The following is a 25,952-nucleotide window of genomic DNA, read 5'->3' as shown; positions in this document are numbered from 1 at the left end:
CGATTGAATGCCGAGTACGTTCCCGAGCAGCGTAATTGAATTGCAATTGTGCGATCTCGGTTGATGGACGGTGTAAGAAAAGCAACGCAAACGCTGAAACGGGCACGAAACGTGTAGGTCCCTTACACCCTTATGATAAGCTTCACGCTCTCATTTCCATTTTGCGTCATATTTTTACTGACATTTGACATTTGCCATGGGAATGACAGTGGAATGCAAAGGGCGCAATCGGCTAACTAAGGTTTCATCTGGATAGTCCACAAATGAGGCCGTGAAGTGATAAGAATAGAGTGATTTTTTCATTGGTTTATCAAATGAATTTATGCAGAAAAAGAAACTTACTCTGATCAGAAAATTTCAAATTATTATACCTAAACAAAGAAAATTCTTGACAATTAATGTAACGAACGAAGTAGTCTACATGAAGCATAACAAAAAGGTAATGTAAATTTTTCATTTTTGTGTGAAATTGTATAGAATTATGTTAATAGGAGATAGCATTATGTTATTAGATTCATTTTGGATTGTTTTTTTTTTGTTTTTTGATGTATCTACATATTTATTTACTTTTTTAATTATTAATCTATTTATCGTCATTATTTAAACTATTAAATTATCAGACTTTATTTATGTATGTTTATAAAATATTTTTTATTATTTTCATTTAACTTTTTTACAAAATATTTGCAATTGCTGTACAGAATAATTCTTGCTTTAAAATAATTTAGAAGTTCACCATTAAGTTATCATAACAAACACAAGCATCACACATACATTATCACTTTCTCTCCCTCCCCCCTCCCCCCATTGGGCAAAAGAATTTCAACATTGTTGTGCCTCTTCGAAACACCTAATTGACGCCCCAAAACGGTGTCCAATTCCGCACACGCGCGGAACATACCCGAGGCCCGGGCCACTCTCTGCTGCACGCGCCGCTGGAATGCACCCGAGCGCTGCATTACACGTCGCGCACAGCACGCGGAATTGGTTTGCATGCAGGCGCCCATGACGCTAATGGCGCCAGCCGTGGAAGGCTAAAAATTGTAATCATATCAATGATTAATCTTACTTTTCGCACCGTTAATGCTTTACAACGCGGCAACCAGCTTTCCCGTCCCGCGGGCTTCGTTTCCGCGAGGAGTTCCGGGCGGGCAAACGAGGGGCAAACGATCACTTTCACGGTGCGACGCGGCATGCCCGGTGCGGGATGTAGCGAAGGAGACGGGACAGGTTGAAACACTGGCACCACCGGTCATCTCGTTTGCCAGCGGGTGCCGGCCCGATGTGCCCGATCGCGGAGATTCCTTTGCCAATATTTATCGCCACAATTTGATACCCGAATGGGGCAAGCATCCCTCCGCATCGCATTGGTTGCATCTTTTTTACACGTGCGCTTAAAAATAATCATTAAAACATCGCCCGACAGATGCAAGCAGTGGTGGTGGTGGTGATGGAGGAATGCAAAATAAACCGACATAATTTTGAAATATTCGCGGAATTGATTGCAAGAATTTCGCATTCGCTATGGATGCGGGACGTTCTGCCGTTCACGATGCCGCCGCCGCCGGCCACCGCCGTCCAGGATGACACGTTGATGCCTCAATTCACACACAAACACACACACAGATACATCGAGGCCAAGACCGCACCGGGACCACAGAGCCGGTGACTTTTATTGCCGATTTATTTACGGTTCTTTACTGGATCGTGTGGACCCCGATGGGTGGTACGAGGCGCGATCGCACTGGACCCCACAGCGTGTGACTGTGAGGGCCAAAGCTACCGCGTAAATCCTTCACACGACCGAAAGCTTACGAAATGTGGCCAGCAGAAGCTTACCCGGACCGCGAGGCATGTGAGCAGTGGGTCGATTTATATATTTATTTTTTGCCTCGGCTTTGTTTGCACACTTCCATAAATCCTTTATTTTTGCAAGATTAACCTCTTTTTTTGTTGCTGCTGCCGAGCCTGGTATTAGCGTTTTCACTAACGGGAGATTTGCGGCGCATGTTTTTTGTTTAGTTCGCCCTTATTTCGATATGCGATGCGGCTATTGTGTTTGGGGTGGTTTTCTTTTTAGTGTTCGGTGGTTTAGTTTTGCCAACCCGGCCAAATGCCGCTCTAATCGTGTGAACTACTTTCACCAAAGGTCGCCGGTAGGATATCGCGAAAGCGCGTTTGCCGCGCTGTATAAAGGATTATCGCGCTTTGACCGATTCGAACGGTCGGCCACGGTAGTGTCCAGCAGTACAATAATTTCGTTATTTATGAGTGGGTAAAACACCTCAAAGTTGTTAGCATTTCGAGGTGGAATTTTGCTGGACCACCACACAAAATAGTTTGATTCAATCGGTGAATGTTATCTTATGGGGCTGCCAGTGCCCGCCCGACCGATCGCTGGACAACCAACCTTCTGGCCTGGGCGTGGATGATATTTGCATTTAAATGGGATTTTTCTAGCCGATGACAACTCTATAAAAAGCATTTGCAAACACATGTTCGCCCGGATGGATGGGATGTGTTGGTTGCAGTTGGTCTACATAATGCGCTTTTACGGTCCACGGATTAACCGGCCAGAAAGCTTAACGGGATCAGTGGAATAAATTTCCATTTTTTCTTGTTTTTTCAATTGCCGGATCCGATGGAACATAAAATATTTGTTTATAATTGACTTGTTGTTTACAGATGCATAACAAAAATGCACATCCCTCAACACACGCTCACGCAATGATCATGCTTTTTTCCTTCTCCAATGCAATTTGATCCAATTTCAACCGTTCCTAGCCGTCCACTGCGGCACTCTCGCAACCATTGTTTTATCGCGAAAATTGTACCGATCCGGAGTGACGGGACACCCAACGCTCCCGGAGGATAATATGTTTGCTTAACGTTGCCTGCCCGCGGGGGGTCGCCAGCGACCAGCGTCCAAACGAAACAATTCACCATCGTATCAGACCCAATTCCCCCCAAATTACTGCACATTGCCGGCCATTAAACGCTCGTAACGAACAAAACTGTCTCATTAGTGCATATCAACACCGCGCTCAGTGTCTTACTCAAGAGTATATCCGTCCACGGCCACAGACGACGCGCACGCACATCGGACGAAAGGGAGATTGAATTTGCCCGGATAATTTCACTGCACGCGGTGTGTGTGTGTGTGAGGACGGTACCTCAAATTACAGAAACATAAGCAACATGTTGCTTTAACGCGCACCGGATCCCACCCAAAGGGTAGTGAAGAGATTGCCCACCGCAACCCTATGCTTATGCTCTGGGGCTGTGTGTACTTTTGGGGAGCGAGGGTTATTTTTGCTCTGTTCGTTTGCTGCTGCTTCGTTGGTATTATTTTGTTTCGTTTTGCCGTTCCGTTTCCTTTCAATGAATCCCATACGAGCGCGCGCGCGCGGTCTATGATGACGATTATCCAACTGTACAGCGGCTGGGCTATGAAAGTCATCCCGCCAAGTTTGTTTGGTGGTGGCGGCGGCCCGGCAGTCTTCGGGACGGTAATTAGCGAAGCGATGCTCAAGAATTGCCACCGGGTGGTCGACACCGGCCAGGTCGCTCCTGGGCAGTGGGGAAAGGAGCGGGAAGGGAAAGGCGCGGGGCTGATGAATTGAGCATCATTTTCGATTTTCAGGTCTGCTGAAAGGGTAGACAGGCATATGCTCCACTGACGCCACACGATCGCTGCCGCTCACTCGAACGGCACCCTGTGTGATCGTCGTTCAGCAAGAAGGGTGAAGCAAAAGGGGTAGGATTGGGGATGTGTGCGCACCGGGTAAGCTTTCATAACACCCGGGAGAGGCTTGGATGGGGATGCTCAACCAGGGCGCTGTGGACACTTCTCGGGCTCCGTTGAGAGACAAGAGTAAAGAGAAAGCATGAAAGCAGTCGTTTCGTTCGATTGTTTTGTGAGCATTGGGAGTGGGAGCTGCCTAGGAAAATGGAAGCATGCAGTGAGAGGTTTTTGTAGGCTTTTTAACGGCGAGCTGCCACCAGTCCCATGGTGAGGGATTTTAAATGAAGAGCTGAAGAGAATGAGAGTGAATGTAAGCATGTTTGGATGAGAGTGACCAGGCTCAAAGATCATTTGTCTGATCCTCCTTGCTCTGTGCTCAGAGAGGAAAAAATCTTGCTGATCTAAGGTACAAATGATTTTTAATAACATTGTCTGGCCGAGTGTGATGGATTATAAACAAGATTATTCATAGAGAAATTCTCGTGGAATGTTTTTTTATGAAAATACATCAATGTGTGGTCAAAATTTATGTTCAATGTTGAACATGATCGATCAGTTTAGATGAGTAGGACAACCCTATCATTTGTTTACTAAAACAATATGCCAACCAACATCTAAACCAGCATCAAACATCAAAATTACGTTGATCATCATCTCGATCAATGTTACGGTCTGCATAACCGCGGAATGCATCAATCAGTAAAATCAGCTTTCAAAGAATCTTTTTAGCTACAGGAGAACGCTGTTTATACGGTTATCTTTTATTTGGATATCCTTCTATGCGTGTTTTTCACAGTTGACAGTTCAATACAAAGAAGGTAAGACGTACCGAGGAGAAACTTACTAATAAGAGTCAAAAACAAACTCTTTGATCAATCATCCTAGTATTCCGATTACCCGGGTGAGGTCGAGTCCCGATGGGCCTAGAAAAACGGAGTTCCACTATAAAACATTTCAAGAAAACTGATAAACAACAAACATGAAAGTAGATAATCAAATCATATTCCTTAAAATTAAAAGTTATCCTAGTCAATAACAATACGTTTTCTTCTATACTTTTCTGCTGTGTTTCTACACAGAAAGAAACCATTCACTTGCTAGAAAGGGATAAAATAACAACAGAGCGAGCTGTCCCGATGCAAAGGCTCTCACTTGATCATTGTGTCAGTTTTCTCTCGCGAGTAACATTCGCTCCTAGCCAAGCTTAGCGTAAAGATCGCGCAACGTGCATACCAACTCGTGCTCGTTGCGTTCAGTTTTGCCCAGTTCGCGAACCGCGGTGGATCATAATTCGCTTTTCTCCCGTTCGGTAAACTCACCTCAGCAAGCAAGTAGGCGCATAATCGATCGCACCCGGCTGGTGATTTCGCGAGCCTTTCAATGCAGCATCCAGTGCGAATGGTTCAACTTTGGTGCGAAAGGGTACAGAACGCGAGCAAAGGCTGACTGTGCGGGAACGTGCGTTTGTCGCAGTCTGTAATCAGTTTCATCAACTGTTTGGAAGGAAATTGTTGAAGTTGTGCATTGTGGAAGTGAGAGTACAGCCAAAACGTTGGTACGGAAAGTGCACATGCACATCTTGCAATGCGAGTACAGATTGGTACAAATTTTGAGTGATGTGCGGTGTGTCAGTTCCAACATTCTTATTCTCATCCTGCAAGACAGTGAATGTATGTGTCTGTGAAGGAGAGTGACGGTAACGAATGTGACAGAGAAATTTATAGTCTACATGGTGTCTCAAGACGCACCGTGAACTAGTGTATCTGAGTGTTAATGAACACATCCCGTACAACAACGTAGATCACCATTAAGTACGGTAGCTCCCATATGTTTACTAGCTGACAAATTTAAAATACTTCGAGGTGAGCTTTTGATAAGCGTTTTATATGAGTTTAATATTTTACAAATGCTCGTCACAACATTAGTTCAATCAGGCTGTTTTCCATTTGATGAGTGTATTCTTAACTGTATTTCTCACAAAATGTTTATCCTTATCGCATGTGTGCTAGTGTTTTGTGCTAGCTTTTGTCTAGCCGTTTGTCTGATTTGCACTTCCTTACAACGTCGCTTCCTGAGTGCGTTTTGTTTGTGCATTTCAATACCTTTTTTCAAGTTTGTTTAGTTACAAAGAATAAAAAAAGCAACCAACCTTATGTTATCAACGTGCTACACGTGCTATTCGACGTGTGTTGTTGCGTTGACGTGACAAAGTGTCGTTTGTTTTTGCTATCCTGTAGGCCAGAAGATTGCTCCAAAGCAACCGTGTCCGGCCTACCCGCCAGTTTGGTTAGCCCGCGCCCAAAGGTCAGCTGGTGTCCGTGAAATGTGCGTAAGGGTGGAAGTGCTACGCAATGTGATCGTACAAATAAGCTTACAGAATGAGTTGTTGTTTAAAGTGTTTGTTTTTAACTTAAAAAAGGCAAAATACACGAAGTGGCTACGCATTTTTAATTTCAACAGTATTTTAACGAACGTTAAATTGCTGCCACAAGCGTTACAGTGATCCGTTATTTTGTCGCTTTAGTCTGTAATCCGAGCCTCTTCCCTTGATTTCCGGGGATGGCTGTGGTTTGCAGCATCAGCTTGCCACCCACAACCAGCGCTTCACCCACTAGAACAATACTCATTAATTCTTGCCCGCTTGCTCGAAAAAGGAAGGCTTAACGATCGTAAAACTAAAAATCACGCTTAAGCGACATCATTATGCCCCACGGGCCAGCGTCACCTAAACAAGTGAGCGGTTTTCCTATTCTCTCCACCTCTATTACCCCCCCCCCCCCCCTGTTTTCCGGCTCGTTCCTAGGCCAATCTTCGGCGCTGCGCTCGTCCAGCAAAACGGATGAGATCGAGACGCACAGGCTGGCGCCAACCGGGTCGACCATGCGCTGTCGCCACCACCAGACGCCACCATCGGCGGTGCACACAGCGGTCATTCGGTCTGGCGGGAAAATATGAGGAAGTATCCAATCGAAATTCCACACCAGTGCGTACGGCGCGGCATGCTGGCGTGGAGGAGAAGCGATGCTCATTTAATCGCACGATCGCACCGGAGCGTCGTATGTCATGCGCGTGTGTGTGGAGCTGTAAGCGAAACGAAGCGGCAAAAAAAGAGTGCAACCGGCATGATGATTTCCCTACAACTCGGTCGGCGATGATCTGCATCGTTGCAGCTGCTTTCCCATCCTTTATGCACACGCTTTACCTTCGCTAATCGGTGCGATTTGTCTGATGGTACGGACACGGCAGACAAGATACGACCGTGCACGCCGAAAGGGGACTTCCTTCGATTGCGCGGCCACTTCAGTCGGCGAGAAGGAAAACTCAATCGTGTGTGTGCGCGCGCGTGTGTGTTAACGCAAGAATGCGCACGGTACGCAACTCGCAGCTCAAAGATCTTGATTAGTGATGCTTACGCTGGAACGTCCTTTTAGGGCGCTACTTAGCTCGGCGAATCGGGTGCCGGCAATCAGATCGCTTCCGTCCTGAAGGTGATCTGATCTTCGCTAATCCTTTACCTTGCCCGTGGTCACGTGTTGTATCAATCGCCGGGGAGATCGGGAGAATGGATGCAGCTCCCCCGGCCCAATTATCAAATGACCCAGCCCGATGCGGCAGTTGCGGCGTTTCGTTCGAAGGGCAGAGCATAGAGTGGGGATAAAGATAAAATACAATCCCGCAGCCAAACCGAGCGTTGGATGCGCTCGGTGAAATTGAGATGTATCCCGCCGGGATTGCACGCAAAGGATATGTACGAGGCTGGGGAGCTTGTGTCGAGTTGAAAAGCCACAGATGCCGCAAGCAGTAGGAACACCTACTTCCAGAAGCGACGCTATTCTTGCGCCTGTCTTCTGGCCCCCACACGGGGATCGTTCGTCTGTGCCGGTGTGGTCGCTGTCGTCGTTGAAGATGATCGTGAGCGTGGGCTTTGGCCGCGTGTGTAGCAGCGTGTTTACAACCGATGCGCTTCCGAGCTTGTGACATTACAAATTCGCTCCATCTCATTCCGGCCGAGAATAGCGACCGGAAAGTGCGCCGCAAATGTGATCGTTGGAGAGTGGGTTTTCTGGACGATTATTTATACACGAGCGAGCGGTCTGGTCGCGATCGTAACGGCAGGTTTGATTTACCTAAAACCCGTGGGCGACCCGTTGCGTTCCGCACGCGCGTGTGTGTGGGCGAATTTGTTTGATTCGAAATTCCACCAGCGTGTCTGTCCGGCGTCCGGTGGTGGTATTACCTGTGGTAGAGGTTCGTTCGGACGTTCTGACCCGTGCTGTTCTCTGTTTTGACAGGCGGCTCTTTGTCGGGGCAATATTATTGGCAGTCAAAATGGAGTGCAGTGAGTGTTTCTGGCGAACATCTCTCGCATGGTGCACGATCGTTCCGGGTTGAACGGTTTTATTTAACGATCCCATTGCCACAGATGGTCAAAACGGAAGTAGAGCTAGAGGTAAATTAATTGTCTACGCTTTGGTGTAGTGTCTACGCGGAGGGTGTTAAGAGGATTACTGGACGACAAATGTCTGAGGAGCTTAAGCTATTGAATATCCGAGGCGAAACAAATGAATTTTAATCGCTCTAGTGTTGGGCAAGATTCATGAGATAGATTAGCAATGTCGTTAATTATGAGGTATTTATCCGACTCATGGCGTTAAGTGGTGTCCACAGCTCGTTGAATAATATTCGAGCAAAGCAATCTGTTTATTTGTGTTTTCAGGAAATGGAGTGAATATCTAAATTGTTGTAAAACGTATACAGCTGAAATGTGAAATTTTGGATCTATGGTTATATATTTTTTGATGAACATGTTGAAAAATAAGGCGCTAAAAAATTACCATGCTGAAAAAGTGCACTAAACGAGGGTTACCATATTTTCGGGTGTCAACCCTTTTTAGGACAAAAATAAAAATCAGATAGATGGGGTCGTTATACACGGATAATAGCTTTTCGAATACACCTGAGACATTACATTCAATTACTAACAAAAATACACATACACATGACTTTGCGTACACCCACAAAGATAATACTGGAAACTCCTAGCTTTTTCCAGTATTATCTTTGTATCGTACATTTGCTATTTTCATATTGCACAAGCAAAAGGAATAAATATTGGAATTTAACTAAAAAAAGTTGATCTCACTGGTTCTTTAAATTGTTGGTACAAATTCAGAAAATACCAAAAGAGTACGAAGGTGAACTGATTGCCAATCCATCCAATATGCCAATTGTCTGCAATTTGCTAGTACTAGAGACAAAAACAATTATATTAATCAAAATTGGAACATGGGCAAAGTTGTATGTGAATTTTGTAAAATTTAAAGGACAAAAAATTTTTGTTTAGATTTTTTTGACAATTCATCAAGGAGGTCGTTACACACAGGGGGTCATTACACACGTTAAAATACGGTGATTAAATGCTCCATCAGATTATCTAGGCGTCCTATCAAAATTATCTTTTTAGAACCTTTATTATATTTTCAAAAAAAAACTCGAAGACGACAGCATAGCAGAGAGGTTTAAAAAGTATATTTAAGTTTGGTTGTATCTTGAATAAGCAATTATATTCAAATATATATATATGCAGTTTGTCCTGGCGTCTACATTTCGAATAACAATACATAGAAAATAACAATGCCAAGGAAGAAATAACAACGCTTTGGGAATAAAGTTTTCATCTTAAAGATATAGGAATTATTTTATTTAATAGTTTTAAGTGACATCCCTTCATCAATTCTACAGTTCTAATAACCACATAGCAAACGCCTGTTCTGGATGTATTATTGAGTACATAACGAATTTTCAAATCCTGATACAATAACCATAAACCAGAAAAACCTCCTTTCCACGTTAAACAATCTCCTTGATGTTTGTATAACCTGTTGAATAATTGATGTAGTAAGTGTGAAAAATGAACATTTGCGTTCTCTTGGCCTTCGTTGCCATCACAAAGATTTGTAAAATAAACAAAGAGCCATATTAAAGTAATACAATCAAATGGGCCATTCTTACGAGAAATATGAAAAGAACAATATTAATATGAACTTTATTATTGAAACCCAACCGAATCCTATCTAGCCTCACAATCCGCTTCAGTCATTGCAACGACATTCTTTGTCGCATCTTACAGCCATTTATTCTATTCGCTCTTATGACCTCAGTTAACTCAGCGCAACCAGAAGCCAGGCAACGCTGTACGACAATTCGTTTACCAAATGTCAGTCCTTTGTCTCCAGGGGCGCTCATTTGCCGCGTCAAGTGTGTAAGGTTTCCACGGGACGCGAGCAAAAACAAAACTCTAGCACCACACACCCACAACACTCGGTTCCTGCCATTCCTGCTGCTCATCCGGGAGCCGGGGTTGATGAGTCAGCAGGGAACGTGTTGCCCTGCAATAAGTCAGCAACTTTAAATTACCTACCCACACACTCCGAACCTCCAGCCCGGGTGAACTCTGATTTATGGTGTGTCAAATTGCTGCGAACTTTGCAAAACCAATCAGCCGCCAGTGAGGGCAGGCGTATAAATTAGGCGAACTAGGTGGGAGAGTCTTGCCGGAGGTAAATAAAATCGTCGTAATACCGGCAAAACCATGCCGCCTGTGCACTGCGAAAGAGATGGCGCATCTTCTAGCGTCAGCAGTGCATCACATCCACGACTTTGCCACTGCGCGTTGATGCATTCTGGTCGGAGTGTAATAAAAATTAAATAAACACATAAACACACAAGGCGAACGTCGTGGGTAATCCTTCTATTCGCAGTGCCGTTGTTCGTACTGTTCAAACGCTGCGCAAAGGATGGAAGCGTCAGCGGCGTCATCGGCAAAAGAAGAGCAGGGGAGAGGATGCCGTAACCAGTTCGAGGGCCGAATGTGCGAGCACCCATTCGGAGCTAACGCCACGCCAACCCGCGCAAAGTTCACCAACTTTTCCTTTCGTTTGGTGAAAGTTCCAGCCCCCAACCATACCACCACGCGCGGTTCGACTGGCAGCTGTCTGCTTACATCATGTGGCACACAGCGCCGCGGCAGCACCAAGCGAAAGATGCATGTCTCAATCTCCGGGACCTCGGGTCGGGTCGGTCGGCCAAATCGATCCGATTGCTGCCCAAGCGTGCCCGAGTCCACCGTCGCCAGTTGTGACAATAATAATCCGCACCATCCCTTTAGCCCGAGAGAGGCGACAGTGAGAGGCAGAGGGAAAGCCCTCTCGCGAGACACTTGGGATACGCGTCCCTTAATCCTTTGCTAAGCTTCAACTCGCTGCCTGTCACCGCGCGATCATGCAGATCGCGTTTGAATCGGTCGTCGTCGTCGTCGTCGTCGTCATCATCCTGCTGAATGTGCGATTTCCTCCACTTCCCCCAGCCCATCACCCCAAACGCGATCATGATCCTGTGCATGACGGAGGAAAAGCGAAACCATAAACCTCTAGGCACGCAAGGGCCAACGTTTGAGAATTGGACTGGTCGCCCTTAGGCGTCCTCCTAGTTCCCGGTACGCTCACCCAAGCCCTTGCCAATCTCACTCCGGTTGCCATTTGTCGGCAGGATTAGCCGATGGTTTATGATGGGTTCGGGCTCGAAAGGGGGCGCATATCGCCAACTGCACGACATTCGCTCTCTTGCGGTATCTGGACCGGAATTCCCCTGCCCCATCGGTGCCGGTGAACTTTGCGTTGTGCGATGGTATTGGAATTCACTTTCGCACCCTCGTCACTAATGTTTCGTCAAATTGGGTGTTTTTTTTTCAATATAAAACTGCCACAAACATACAATGATGTTGTTAATCAAATAATGCTATTTGCTGGTGGAAGACAACAACATTGGACAGCAAGAATTCCACACGCCCAGCGACGTCTTTGCGCGTTTGTTATGCTCCTATTTATTTGATCGTTTTGTTATTGCTTACGACTTTATTTAACTTTTTGCAAATCAGCAACAAACCACCGCTGACTTTTCGTTTGATCGCCCAATCCCTTGCACGCTTGCCCAATTGGCACATTCACCCCTTCGACACCTGTCCCTGGGCGCGCAATTCGTGCGAAAACCAGGGCGGAACTCGCTGACTCGGGACGGATGGACCCGTGTGTACGCGTGCTACGCGAAGGCCGATGGCCACAACAAATGGTTGTGTAATTTTTTTTTGTTCAAACACCTCTTTCTTTCCCTACCAACTGCGATGGTTTAATTATAGTTCTCTTCGGTGGGCGGCAACGTGCCGATAGCGTACAAAACGAAAACAAAAACGGCGAATCATTACAGCGAAAAATGGTTTCACACCGATCCCGATGCGATAGGAAATTGGTCCGATAGTGTACCACTAAATGGACCGACTGCACGGTGTCTCTCTGTTTGCAGTCCATGTTACCGGTTTTTTGACGTATTGGCTCGCCTTCGGTTCGGTTCCTATCTTTCTCCGGCCGTTGCGGGAGGCATTGCGCACCACTCGAAGAAGGCGGGCAATTAATCGGATTTGTCAAACGACCGAAATGACACGGGTGGCGCAGAAAGTGGCCAAACAACCGTGGACCTCCAACCAGCGATGCGATTTATGACGCTCTGATGGGATAGCGGCGCCGGGAGGGAAGGGCCCGATTGGAGGGAGTTTGTAGAAAAGGGCACACTTGGAAGCAAAACAAAAAACACTGTTACAAACACACAGCCCGGGCGAAGCAACGGGTCGCCGCAATGCTGCTCGGTCCCGGGCAGGGGGAAGCGAAGAGTCCCATAAATGACTTCCCCATACTATCCCCGCCCAACGCACTCCTTTCTCTCGCCATTAGTGGCAAATGAGAACGATAACTGTTGCATCAAGCAGTGCAGCCGGGTGGGGGGATTGTGGGTTGGGAGAGTCGGCTGTCGGCGGCTCAAATCGACAAAGTGCGCCCAAACAGGAAAGCAAACAATGTTTCCCGGAGGTGACCGGTGGTGACGGTGGTTGAAGCTTTTGCCAAGTCAGTGAAAAAAACTGAAGCAACAGTTCAAAGCGATGTAACCGAAAACCGGCCACCGACGTATATATTGCGGTGAAGTGTCGTGGGTTGGTTGTGAATAGTGTTCGGGTTGGTGATCGCTGCGAAGAAAAAAGGGCTTCTGGAGCGACCATGTTGATCACCACTAAATGAAGGAAAGCAAATTGCATGACTCAAACTTAGGAAATAGAAGAGTTTTTATTGTAATAATGTTTAGTACGTGATAAGTTAATGTGTGTGTATTTTTTTTAAATTCTAGAATTGTTTAACTATCGCTAAAGAATATAAAGAGAAATCTATATAAAGAGGAATATGCATAATCTGCTACAGATGAAACAGTAATGTTTCGTTCTCTACACATACAAAAGCCTTTATTTTCCTATCCATGATTTTGTTCAGTGGATTTTAGCAGCCCCAAAATATCACTCTTACTCTCTAATACTATGATACTTTCGAAATTCTCTATGAGCAAATTATCGTATCCTACCAAATTTGTTTGTTCAAAGTCATCAAATGTATTGCTTGTAAATATCATGACGTGAATGAATTGTTTAATTTGAACGATCAGAATCCATCATAATAATCTGATTTTTCAATAATAAGGCCTTTAACGATACTATGAAAAATTTGTTATATAAAGTTAGACAGTTGGCGGCTGAAATCATGTCAACACTCCATACGAACCCACACACAAAACTAGCCTGCGATTTTCAGTCTAGATTATTTGAGCCTCAAAGCTAGAATTAGATTCGAGTACATGCTCGAAAAAATGTCAAAGCAGTGTATGTATGTAGATCAGGTGATCATGTTTTTTTATAACCAAAATAGAACGTCACTTTTATAACCGTTTTTATAACCAAATTTGACAGGACGGGTTAAAACTTTCGCTCGAACGGCCTTTCTGGTAACTTGACGAATACACAAAAAACTCTAAAAATCTTTATTCAAAAGCAGAAGCGATAAAAATCAACCTTATAAATACATGCACCTTGGGATACGGCCACCTGTGTGTTATACACACTTTGATAGCTGCTCGAAAACTGCTATACAATGCAAACAGCTGACAGACTGAAATTTCAGCCTACGATCCTTAAAAGGGGAAGGGGCCTATTATTAGGGTTATTGATTCCTTCTGAAAAGTGTAGTGCAGGATCAAGATTCGAAATATCTTTAGCTCTTGACTTTCCTCTTATTTATATGCCATTTGTACAGAACTAATAATAAATTTACATACAGCATGGCATGGAATCAGTTGCAAGAGTGATGTTAACTTTTATATACAGTTCATATAATTTCCGAATGGTTCAAACATATTTTTTATAATCTTTTTTTTAATTTAAACAAATTCGATGATGTCGTAAGAAGAATTGTTAGAATATGTTATAATTTAACAATATCTATCTTATTTTACCTTCTAACAGATCTTCCAACCAAAGCCCAATCTAGAAGAAATAAAGTAATAAAACTTTAAAACTTTTCAAACGACAGGACTTACTGAATTGTAAAACAAGAATGAATTTGTAATAAACAAAGTTAAAATAAGATTAGAAGACCCGTAAACGCTTCAATGAACAACATATCAAATGTGTGTAAGCATAAAATCCAAGACCAAAGCGCATGGAAAACAGGTTGTTAGTCTTATTTATTCAACCCATCCAAGACTGCCGTTAAGCAATTTAGTCCTCCATCATCGTGCGGAAGACACTCCACTCCCGCACTTCTCAAAAGGTGGCACTAAATAAATAATCAATCTCGCCCGCGTTTGCGTGTGATGCGCTCCCGCGTGCCCTTTCCGGTTCGCAGCGGTCGGAACTCGGAACCCGAAGAGCTATCTCGGTGCCAAATCCAATCCATCGCTCGTGACAGATGATCGTCAGCAATCAGTTACCCTTGCAAGCGAGAGGAAAATGCCATTTATAGGCCTTTCTTTCGCCAAACACCACCCACCGGGACACCGGGAAGCGTCAGTCGTATCCCACTGCACCAGGAGAGGGCGAATAGGTAGATGCAATCGGGACCACCGCTTATCGGCTTATCGGGTCGAACCGATCTTCAAGGCTAGATTGCCTTCAAGGGAAGATGATCGTACAGCTTTACTGGCTTGGGCGAAAGAATACCCACCGCCAGCCCATTTAATCCTAATTGACGGATGAAGGAAGCGTCCCCGTGAAGCAACACACTAGGAGCTAGGCGCAACGGGCCGGATGGTCCCGTTTTGTTGGCAGCAAGATGCAATCCCCGTATTCGTTCCCAGGTTAATTTATTATTATTACACTGCAGAAGTGAATTTATGTTTCACCACTCAACTCGAATCCAAAAAAAAACACAAACACGTAAAAAGCCGCCTTGACGCGGCTCCGTAGGCTTAGCTTCACAGATTCATAACCAACGAATAGCAGCTGCCCAGGACAGTGCCGGTTCCAGCCTGGCAAACAGCCAACTGGAAATGAAAAGCTCGTTAAAGATTATCTTCCTGCGGTGTGCTTAGTGCACCTTCGAGTGACGCTTTTGGCGATCGGTTTTCTGCATTTCCTCGTGCGCGCTGCAGTTTTCTGCCGCCAGTATTGGCCCAGGGCCACCCAGTATTCAAGAGAGCAAAGGCTAATAAAACTGCTAATACTATCTAGTGGCAGCAAGTCGAGCCTTGCTTTGTCCGCGTTTGGCCGGCTGGATCGATTCGACGAAACACGGCCAGCGTACACTTTCGCCCGTATTGTTATTGCTCAAAATTGTAGCATAAAACTAAAATTAATGACTATCCAAAACGAAAGGAAAAAACACGGTAACGGGAGGCCAGAATCGAAGCACTGCCGCAAATTTTAAACCTCTTCCCGGGCACGCGGTCACGATACGGAGAACCGGAGTCGGTGAGTCACCAAAATTGCATCGAAAGGCAGTCGATCGGTTGGCGACGTGCTAGCGCTAACAACGATCAACAAATGCACCGTACCCCGGGTACACAATGCAGGAAATCGAAATCGGGAGCAAATAATAAATTGACCACCATCATTGTACACTGCTCGCTATCTGGACGCGCCGCGTTTCCGCAAAAAACTAGAAGAAAAAAATTAGTCGCTCGGATAGGAATCGGTTTGGCGGCTATTGGGCGATCGATGCACCCGTAGCGTTCTCTCCCTCTAAACACGCCATACACAAAACACAACCAACGCACCAATGCTTCGAAGGGGCCACCCACTGCCACCCACGGGTCTCCCCGGGACCCGTTTTGGCAAACAGTAAAATCAACGCAACCAACGAGGTGCAGACATCATCCACCGAAATCGCCGCACGACGCCCCAACCAAACCCAGCCAGCCTAACGAACTAGCCCGAAGCCCTGGCCAGCCACAGCTAGTAGGAAAAATGCTATGATTTATCGCAAAATATTACGCTCAATTTGCAAATTATGCACTCCTACAACTCAATCGCGACGGCAGCGACGGCGGCGGCGACGGTGGTGGGGACTTGTGCACCCGGGAAAGCGACGAACGGGCGCGCGATCGACCAAGCCAGCCGACGGTCGTTTCGATTCGTTGCGAGTTTCAGTTCAATCGGTCCAGATCAACCTCACCGGCACTGGACCCGGTACCCCCTTTTGTCCGTTTTTTTATGTTTAGCATATTTATCGGTGCGAAAAATGTATGTATAGCTTTTTTCGCTGTTGCTTGGGCTGTCCAGTGTCCTACTCTTTCTAATTTTTCATATGCACTCACCACCGTATCGATGCACTTTAGCGGCCAGATTTGACTATTTATAGCACACACGCTAGCGAATATGTGTGTTTGTATGTGTGTGCGTGTGCTGGTTGCAGCCATGGCGCCGCGTGTACAGCGGGCGTAAATCCCGACCCGAACAACGGAGACGCGAGTGGGTCGCGTGCGTTTTCGCGCTGGTAGTAGTTGCGTTTCGAACGACTGTGACCGCATTCGGTGTCGCCGCGGAATGAATGCCCATGGGCGGGGTGGGAAAATATATGCACAAATTCGTCACGTAATTCAAATGATGCACATGATTCACCCACTGCAACCTGTAGTGCAAATGGTCGACGGTGAAGGAATATTTATTCGTAGCTGCTAGTATATGGTTTCGAAATACTCTCTTTATTCATTTATGTCACAAATGTGTACCGGGACCGGGCACTGCACACCCATTCTGGTATCATAAATTTGTGACCTTTAGAGATTTTCAATTTTTAAACATAATATCACATTACAAAATATAAGTAAAGTATTGAAGTACAGAAGAACCTTGGGATACGACTGTGGTTGGTACCGACAAAATATTCAAAAGTCAAAAAGTCGTGAGTCAAATATCTGGCAATGCATAGTTCATAAACGAAGTTGAAGAGTCGAAACCTGTTGAAGGGATGTGTATTGTAATTAAAACAATTTTTGATAATATATTAGTTTGAGTATTAAAATCGTTTACATGATATCATTTATCTAGTCTAGGTAGTTTGGAATCATCAAAAATGTGTATGTAATAGTTTTATGTAATAAATTAAAAAGAAATATATTATTTTCTTCTAAATGACAACATTGATGTATCAAATTTAAAATTGTCGTATCTGCGAACCGTCCCAACTCTAGGGTTTCCTGTAATAACTTTTCTCACTAAAATTATTACCAAAAAAATAAATAAATATGCTTATTAGTTTTGGTAAATGTGAAAATCTCTGGTTACGTGAAGTGTGATTAATGTGTTTTTTGTTCCCAAGTTTTTGTATCGAGCACCACGTTATAAATCTATGTAACTATTTTGTTCGTTTAATTATGATTATTGTTGGTATTACTAATAATAATAACAATAATGTTAATATGTAAATAGTAGGTTTAAAAATATTTATATCATAATTTTAACAAAATATTCCAAAGCAAATATAATAACAGACAAACAATGTTTGTATTTTTGTGTTCAAATTTTAAATAAATATGTTGCAGTTCCTTGTTTAAAAAAAACAACTCCTACTTTCCACAAACTATGATGTAAAACTATCAATATATTTACCATACACAGCATGATAGCAAACATTGCATTGTCTGTCAAATCAAAAATCAAGTGAAAGAAAAGCTTGTTCAATGTTAGCAATAATAAACAGCCCCATTTTCTATCCACAATGAGGCTTGTGCTTTATATTATGCACCAAACTGTTTCATTTTTGTTGTTGCTGCGATATTTAGCGGTCAGTCCCGGTTGCAGTTCCAGTTCGGTGGCGTAACCTGGGACCCTCCCTTTACTTGCCCTAAACGGCCCATTCAATTTAAACCTTCTACCGTTTTGCCCGCCGGTCACATCGCACCACCCGCCTGGAAGGTTTGCGCATTTGTGCAATGTGAGACAAAGCGATTCGGGACGGTATTAACCAACGGGCGTTGCACATTATGCGGCAGTCCTTCGGCAGTCAATCAATCCCTGACGCATTGCCCTCCCTTCCCACACTTCCGCCTCACATTTGAAAACGGAACTAACCGCCTTTCTGCGGGAAGTAAAGCCGACCAATCTTCACCGTTGACTTGGGCGAGTGAACTTTCAACGATGAACCCATAAACCATTCGCGATCAATAGAAAGTACGACCGTCGTCCGCCCGGCGACAAGCGGTGCCGTGGGGTGGGGGGGAGGGAGTGAGGAAGCGGTGGAAAATTATTGCTCCCTTCGCTTCCAGATCGTGATTGGAGAAATTTGAAAATTTAGCAAACCAACCAACACTACCCCTGCCCCCAGCATGCTCGGACGCTGGTTCTCCGCTCCGCATGACTGTGCTTAAATTTGAGCGCATAAATTATGTACCTTTTTAAAAAACTTTTGCACCGAATATTGTGATCGCTCTCCGATGTGATCGAAGATGATACTGGGCAGCACGAGCCCTGGCGCATACCTGTCGTGCTGCGTTCGGGTTTGGGGTTTGTTGTGACTTGTGGTGCAATGCAGAACATAAATAACCGTCAAATGGGTTATTTATATCGTGCCCTGCCCGAAAGCGGAGGGCAGAGGATTGCAGAACGGGCGACATTGAACCTCTTTTTTTTGTGAAACTGCAAAGTTAATGCATTCTTTTCGGATGTGCTACACCCAATATTCGACGTAGCAAAGAAAAACACAGCAACAAATGACCAAAGGTTAGTACCGTTTGTCGCCCGGGGAAAAATCGATCATGATGCGAGCAAACGGGGTACTTGCATTTTACGATGCAGTCCAGCTGGCACGCGGAAGCGATGAGGTGCCAAATGCCTAATTGCATCTCGTTAATCTCGTGCAATATTTCACACCCAGCATAAAATCGCAACACAAAGCTCGCACAATAAAGATTAATAAATACCCAATACTGTCGCGTCGCCTGTTGGGTGTGTTATTGTAATGCGATTACTAGCAACGCCCTCGTCCTCTTTAGAAGTTTGTATCGCTCCACCAAGTGTGCAGCTGGTCGAAGTGCATAAACATAAATTTAATTCACCGCTGCAGGCAGTACATTATTCCGCCAGTACGTCACTTAATGGTGCATTTCAATTAATTTTTATTTTAAAAAGAAATTTTTACTGATTTATTGTTATGTTGGCCGAACTGTCGCACATTGTAGAATCCGTTTGGGACAGGGGGGATTTTATGGGCAAACGATTCGGAAACGAACCACTGCCATACTCTACCGCGTGGAAAGCATACTTTTATGTTTACGACCGTGTAAAACCGTCCAGTTGCCTTTTTTTTTAGTTTTATTCATCCAACCGGACATTCCAGTTCCATCATGCCGGCCATTCCGTGCAGTAAAAAAACGGCCTTTCCTTTGTCCGTATTGCGATCGGCACGAGCATCATTGGTGTTACATCGATCTCATCACACCAGATTGGCCGACACGGTTCACCCTTCTGCTATCATCGGACCCGGTGGTGCCCGCGGTGGAGTGGGTGCACCTTTAACTGATGGCTTTTATTTTCAATTTCCATTACGATTAATGAATGTACGAACGGGGGGGTTTTCGGGTAATTTAATAATAAACTCATTTCGGCGGGCCCGGGTTTCAGTCCCCGCTTTTAGATTACCTTTTCGGCGGCTTGTTTATCATTCCAGCGCGTTACCACGATCGATCGGTCGATCGATTCGGCCATTCGGTTGGTGGTGCGAGGCGGGTCGGCAATTTCTTGCAATGTGCAACACTCGCCGTGTACCGTTTATCGAATGCCGACAACACCGGTGCACCGGTTCAGGTGCGCACTAATGGGAATTTGCGTTTTTGCTTGATCTTCCAATGTAATCGAATCCGGCCAGCAAACCGTCAAGGACTGTACGACGGGACCTTGTTCGATTATCTCGCACTGAGTGATGATTGGGAGGACAACAATCCGCGGCCACTCCGTTTAATCGAACGTCCGGAAATTGGGTGTGATGTGGCTTACGTCTTTCGCGTTTCTGTTTTTCCTTTTTGCGCACAACAGCCCAGCAAATCCAAATCTGTATTCCGGTTCGATCGCAATCTTCAACACAATTCCAAGTGCTTTGCGTGCTTTGGTTTCCGAAAGGTAAAGAGCGACGGTAGTGGAAAGAAACAAACAAGAGTAACCCAGCGAGCCCTGAAGTTCAATTTCTCATTTTCCTTTATTTGCCTCAATCGAGTTATTACGTTTCCCCACATAATAACAATAATATTATGGGCGATTATTCACTGGGCAGCAGCTCGTTTGTTTGCCAATTTGGTCGGTTATGTCATGCCCAGCACAGTGTGCCGGTTCATGGTGTGCAGCCAACGCACGGTAGCTTTCGTAATGATGATGATAACAATTATGAGTAATGGCGAACCGCTAGTGCCTTGCGTTGGGACGGTGTCAGGATATTAAGCGCGGACATCTTGACCGTAGCATAGCAGGGAGCGTCATGAAGATGTGCTCGTAAAATTTAATGCAAGTCTAGTGGAGGTCACCGTAGGGTAGTTACAGTTGCTGAAACTGTAATGCGTATTGAACCTGGGAATTAGTAATGGTTTTGTTTAAACTAGAGGCAATCAAGGCAAGCAAGGTAATATAAGTTGTAAGATGTATTTATAAGCAATTTTCAATTGTTTCTAAAATCCATCGTTTTAAATTAATCAGAAAATTGAGGTTTTTGTTCAATTTACCACAAATTGACGATAAGTTTTTCGAGAAATATGGAATATTAGGGTAAATGTATCAGTATTGGGCAGGTAAGTGCAGTAGTTTCACAAAAACTACTCGTTCATTTACAATTTTTATTATTTTTCATGAAAGTGACATTATTTTGAACGATAAACTATCGTATTATGTTGTGCTATGTTTTATTTGCCAATTTAAATATATTTTTTAAAGATATTTGTGAAAATGCAAACACTGTTTTTGTTCCTATTTTCGGTAGTTTGGTCCTATTTTCGGTAGGCTGTGCTCCTATTTTCGACAACGCGAATATGGGTCGGAAAATGTTTTAATCAATGCAAATAGATAGACAAAAATGTTCAAAGCAGTTTTACACTCTCACTTTCCTAAGATTGGTGTTGAAAAGAACTTAAATTATTAATTTTATGGTGCCCATTTTGGTCATTTTGAGGGCAGTTTTTACAGTGAAATTGGTAATATTTAATACAAGAAATATTGTTTTATGTTTCGACATACGCATTGCAGTGTTCAGGTCAAGTTTTTATTGATTGTTCAGCTAAACCAAAATGTTTTTTTTTTTGTTTCAAGTTTCGGCAGGTGCCCACAGCAGTTATTTGTCAAAAATCAACATTTACCGTGTGCCTATTTTCGGCAGCATTTAAAGTGAATGATTAACTGTTTTTCGTGATTTTAAAATTCCAACCGAGCTAGAATAATTTAATAAACACTTTAATTATGTTAGTGGTCTGGCTCTCTTAATATTAAAACCTGCCGAACTATTGACAGACATCAAATCTGCCGAAAAACTGTGAACTCTGCACATTTTGTTCGATATTTTGATAAATATGCAAGGAAATGAGCATATCTCTATTTAAAAAAATATGTGTTGAAACTAATTGCAACGCGTTTTTGCGTAATTACACGTTTTTAGTTACCCTGCCGAATACTGGTACAGTTACCCTTTCTACGATTTGAAGACAAAATAAAAGAGTTTAATTTGAAACATAAAACATAAAACATAAAAAATAATAACAACACATAAAGCTTCAGGTATCTGCTTTTCAGGAAAAATAAATTATACTTTTCATAAGCTATAAGGACCACAAAACAGTCGTAGTAATCTCAGAATAATTGGTGTTATTTTAATTATATTATTTTTTATTGTTAGAACATTGGGCTTGTGCTTGTGCTTGTAACTAAACTCTTTTTAATCGCCGTTTTATTAAATATTTAAATACTCTGAGTCAATACGACCTCGGCTCAGCTTACAAAAACACTCTCCCAGGACGGCATATTTAAAACTTTTCAGTTTGAATTTAGTTAAAACTTAAACCGCCACCCAACACGGATTGGCATCATAAAGATATAGGTAGCAATCCACTCATTTGTATACAATAATAAATTTTCCACAAGAAAGTTGTTGCTCGCACATGTTTGCCTACGTTCGTATGACTGTTGCTGCTGCTGGTGCTTGTAGTTGTTCACAAAACCACATTGCCCAGCAAAAAGACATCGTCCACGACAGGACAGCACTTCACGTGCATGTTGCGTTACAAATTCCATTCCGAGCTCGAAGATGAACTGCAACCCCCACCCCGCCGTTACCGTGTGCCAGCAGCATGTCCATGTTCACATTTATCTCCTGCAGTTACAGTGGATTCACCCATTGAGCAACAACGAAAAAAAGGAAGAAAAAAAAACAGTCTCCCTTTCTCACCACTCCTTTCTCAGCAAATCCATTGGTGCGTCATTTTCGGAGCATAGTAAATCTTGGCTGCACCTTCCGCAGCTGCATTCTGTGCTGCTTGTTTGCTATTTAGATTTACAATCGGGCGATCTATTAAAATTATGCAAAAATTCGCCACCCATCCCATCGCCCGACGGTCGCCTTATCCACTCCCTGCCGGCGCATGCACAGCCTCGTTCGGGGCTGTGAGAGTGGCAAAATCAGGCCAGGCACCGCCGGTGCAATTGCTCGCGGCGACTGACGATTTCGAGTCGTTTCGGGGGGAAAACGGGGATGGCGCTGGCCGTCGTTTGCACCCGTACCGCAGCCACGGTGAGGATCATTGTGTAGTACGAACGACACTGGCGTCGCGGCTAGATCAGCCAAGTCAGGGTCCAGTGTCATCTCAATTCCCAGGAATTGGCCAACTATTTTTAAACCCCTTGTGCGCTGGATGGTTGCAAATCGAAAGCACGAATCCCAAGCGGCTGCAGCAGATGGGAATGAATTTCAACCTAATTAAAATATGTTACACTTTCCGCACCAGCCACATTCGCTTATGCTAAAGGCAACCTTCCAGGGCTCGTATCGTTATCGATCGTCTCAGGAGGCTCTAGGTGGGAAGGTAAAAATTAGCTTACCTTTACGATCGTTTGGAAATGGTGGAAATTGCCTGTTATTCAATGTGTGTAATGATTTCAGTGCGTTTACTTTTTTTTTCGTGCAGGCTCGTTTTTGCATATTTAATCTACACATGACTTACCGGTGTGTCATTTCCTAAGTGGTTAGTTTCTTATATGTATTTTCCGATTTTTTCCTTCTATCCTTTTTTGCAGCATCTTCCACGTTCTATCTGCAAATCGCTGGCATCCTCGTCGTGTCCGGTTGCGCTGCAAGCCGTTTTTTCTACAATCGCGTTGCGTTGAACAGCTGGGCCTGGAAGTGTCTCATTAAGGAAGGAGGAACGAACAAACAAACCAAAATGTGCCTCCCTTGCGCGCGGGCCGTTCGATTCTGATCGATCCACTTCACGCGCACCTGAGCCCCTGTGTTTGAGGGGGCTGTGTTGCAACACATCGACGACAGAATGGCGAACCCGTGCTTCGATCCTGCCACCGCACCGTACCCAGCCACCGTGTGCATCCATCTGTGGCCCCGGGAGGCGTAAAGTTTTCCAACGCCAACGGCACGCATCCGCAGCAGAAGGAGCAGCAGCAGCAGCAGCAGCAAACAGCACCGACAGAAACCCCTACGGCTGGGACACGGTAATTGAAAATTCAAAACGAACCCCAACACGTACACGACGCGAGTGGTGTTACCGGCGGAGAGCTGTCCCGCATCTAAACCTACACACGCCCGGGTACGGTGCTGCGTCTGGTGCACCCGGGTCGGGGCGATTTTGTTGTTTGGCGTCTACAGCCGAAGGCCACTCTCCTGGTGGGCCTCGACACCCTTCCCGAAAACCCGCCAACCGGAGGAATGACGAATTTAAACAAGCTCAAGGTGGTCGTCATTGGCAGCGCCAAAGTGGGCAAATCGGGTAAGTGTATGTGTGTGTGTGTGAAGCGGGGGGGGGGGTGGCTTCAAGGGATCGAGCGTAAATTTTTATGCTTATTGTTATGGTTATTGCGAATTTGAATGCATTTCTGGTGTGTTCAGGCAGGCTGGGAAGGCTCTCGGTGAACTTGTTGGGCGTCTTCTTCCATCTACTTCGTCACTCGTTTGCATTCGCCTCATCGGCAATCGTGGTTAGAGAAATTGCGATTAGCCTATTTTAGGTTTGATCTCGGGACCGACCTAACCGACGGACGGGGACTTCGGGTGCACTGTGTCGCCGGTGCCACATGTCAACCCACATCGGACGATGCATTTCAAGAGCGTGTGTAGTTGGACGACAAGCCGCATTAGGGCATTCGGGAAGGTTGTTTCTTCCTCTCCCTTGCTTCTACATGATCGGAGATACTTGAAATTGTAATAACCTAATTACCGATGAACAGGTGCTTCCGTTGAAGAAACTTCTTTCGCCGATAGTCGTTGGAGTGGACAGAAGTGTAAGGGGACGGGGATCAGCGAAAGCCCAATGACTGAAGGTTTGCGTGATGGAAAGGTATTTAAATTAATTTCATTGGAACCGTTTAGAAGCAAATGGGTAATTTGAGCTTTCTCTTGGCGGAGATCTATTTGACATGTTTGCAAACAAGTTGGATTCTAATCATAAAACCCACTTTCTTCGATTCACAAATAAGCAGGCTCAATGCAATGCGCTGAATTAAAGAGGCTCAACACTGAAACGAATCATTTACTTTATCTGTCATCATTTCTTAAAAAAAGGTTTGCAGAACAAAATGATCTTAAAGAAAAGATAATAAAAAAGATGACATTCCCAATTGAAATTTGATACACAAAAGATAAGATATTTTAAGTTATAGCATTACCAAATTGTATAATGGTAAATCGTTATTTTATATCGAGAGGATTCTAAAATCATTTTGCAGGGACCAGATGTAGCACAAAAACCAAAAAAAAAATCAAATTATTAATAATCAATAATGAAAATTACAAATCACAAGAAACAAGATAAATTTAATTTCATCAAGCGCTGATCACAAAAATAAATAGATAAATAAGAGTTTCACTCGTCAGTATAAGCTGCGCAACCTTTGTTTTGGAACATCTACACTGATGCACTTGGATCTACAGTTGGATCAACAATGCTGTTAACTGTACTATACGAGTTAATCATTCTTAAAAGTAGATCAGAATTAAACGATTAGAATTAAATGTAATCGAAATAACAAAGTTTAAATTTCATATTCACGTTTTAATCTAAGTTCAAGTTTGAAGACACGATCATGTTCTAAAAATTATAAGATGAATCCTGATTTATTCGTAATATAATTAAAAATAAATTCAAAAATTCCTAAATTCGTTGATTATTGAATAGTTTAACAACCTTAATTTTCAAAATAAAATCCTTACAGGTAATAAATCTTACTCATTATTTTATTTTTAAATTTTTCAAACTTAAAAAAAACAAGGAAAAATATTAGTTTAGGCATGATACTGTAAGTTTAAAATTTTACAATAGCGTTAGCAAAATTTGTTATTAAAAAAAATTGAAAAGCATACTTTGCTTTTCAAAGTTAATTAATTATCAATTTCTTACAAAAAAGTCATTAAAGTGATGAAGATGATAGAAAAAAGCAAACAATGATGATTCAAATTGACGACTTTTGAAATTAAAACATAAGCACTGTTTATGATGCCTCACCAATTTGTTTTTATCGCTCGATACCAACTAAAAAGCCAACGCAACTTTCCATTCTGATCTTGAACCCTATCTATCGATCGTAATCATCAACATTCCTCGGCCACGGTGCATCAAACCTTGAACTGTATCGGTGTCAAACGAC

The 25,952-nt window shown here is 43.9% G+C and overlaps 1 protein-coding gene across 1 annotated transcript in view; it reads left to right on the top strand.

Annotated features, from left to right (window-relative positions):
- LOC120951713 (ras-related and estrogen-regulated growth inhibitor-like) overlaps positions 1–25,952 on the top strand; it is a 50,270-nt gene that overhangs the window by 20,813 nt on the left and 3,505 nt on the right. The window contains exon 2 of the mRNA XM_049606014.1: positions 23,376–24,079. Within this exon, the coding sequence (XP_049461971.1) occupies positions 24,019–24,079 (61 nt within the window). The 5' untranslated portion in view covers positions 23,376–24,018. The remainder of the gene's footprint in view (positions 1–23,375; positions 24,080–25,952) is intronic.

The sequence above is a fragment of the Anopheles coluzzii genome, chromosome 2 (genome assembly GCF_943734685.1).
Source record: "Anopheles coluzzii chromosome 2, AcolN3, whole genome shotgun sequence".
In the NCBI taxonomy this organism is placed as follows: Eukaryota; Metazoa; Arthropoda; class Insecta; order Diptera; family Culicidae; genus Anopheles; species Anopheles coluzzii.
This window is presented reverse-complemented; position numbering and strand designations above follow the sequence as displayed.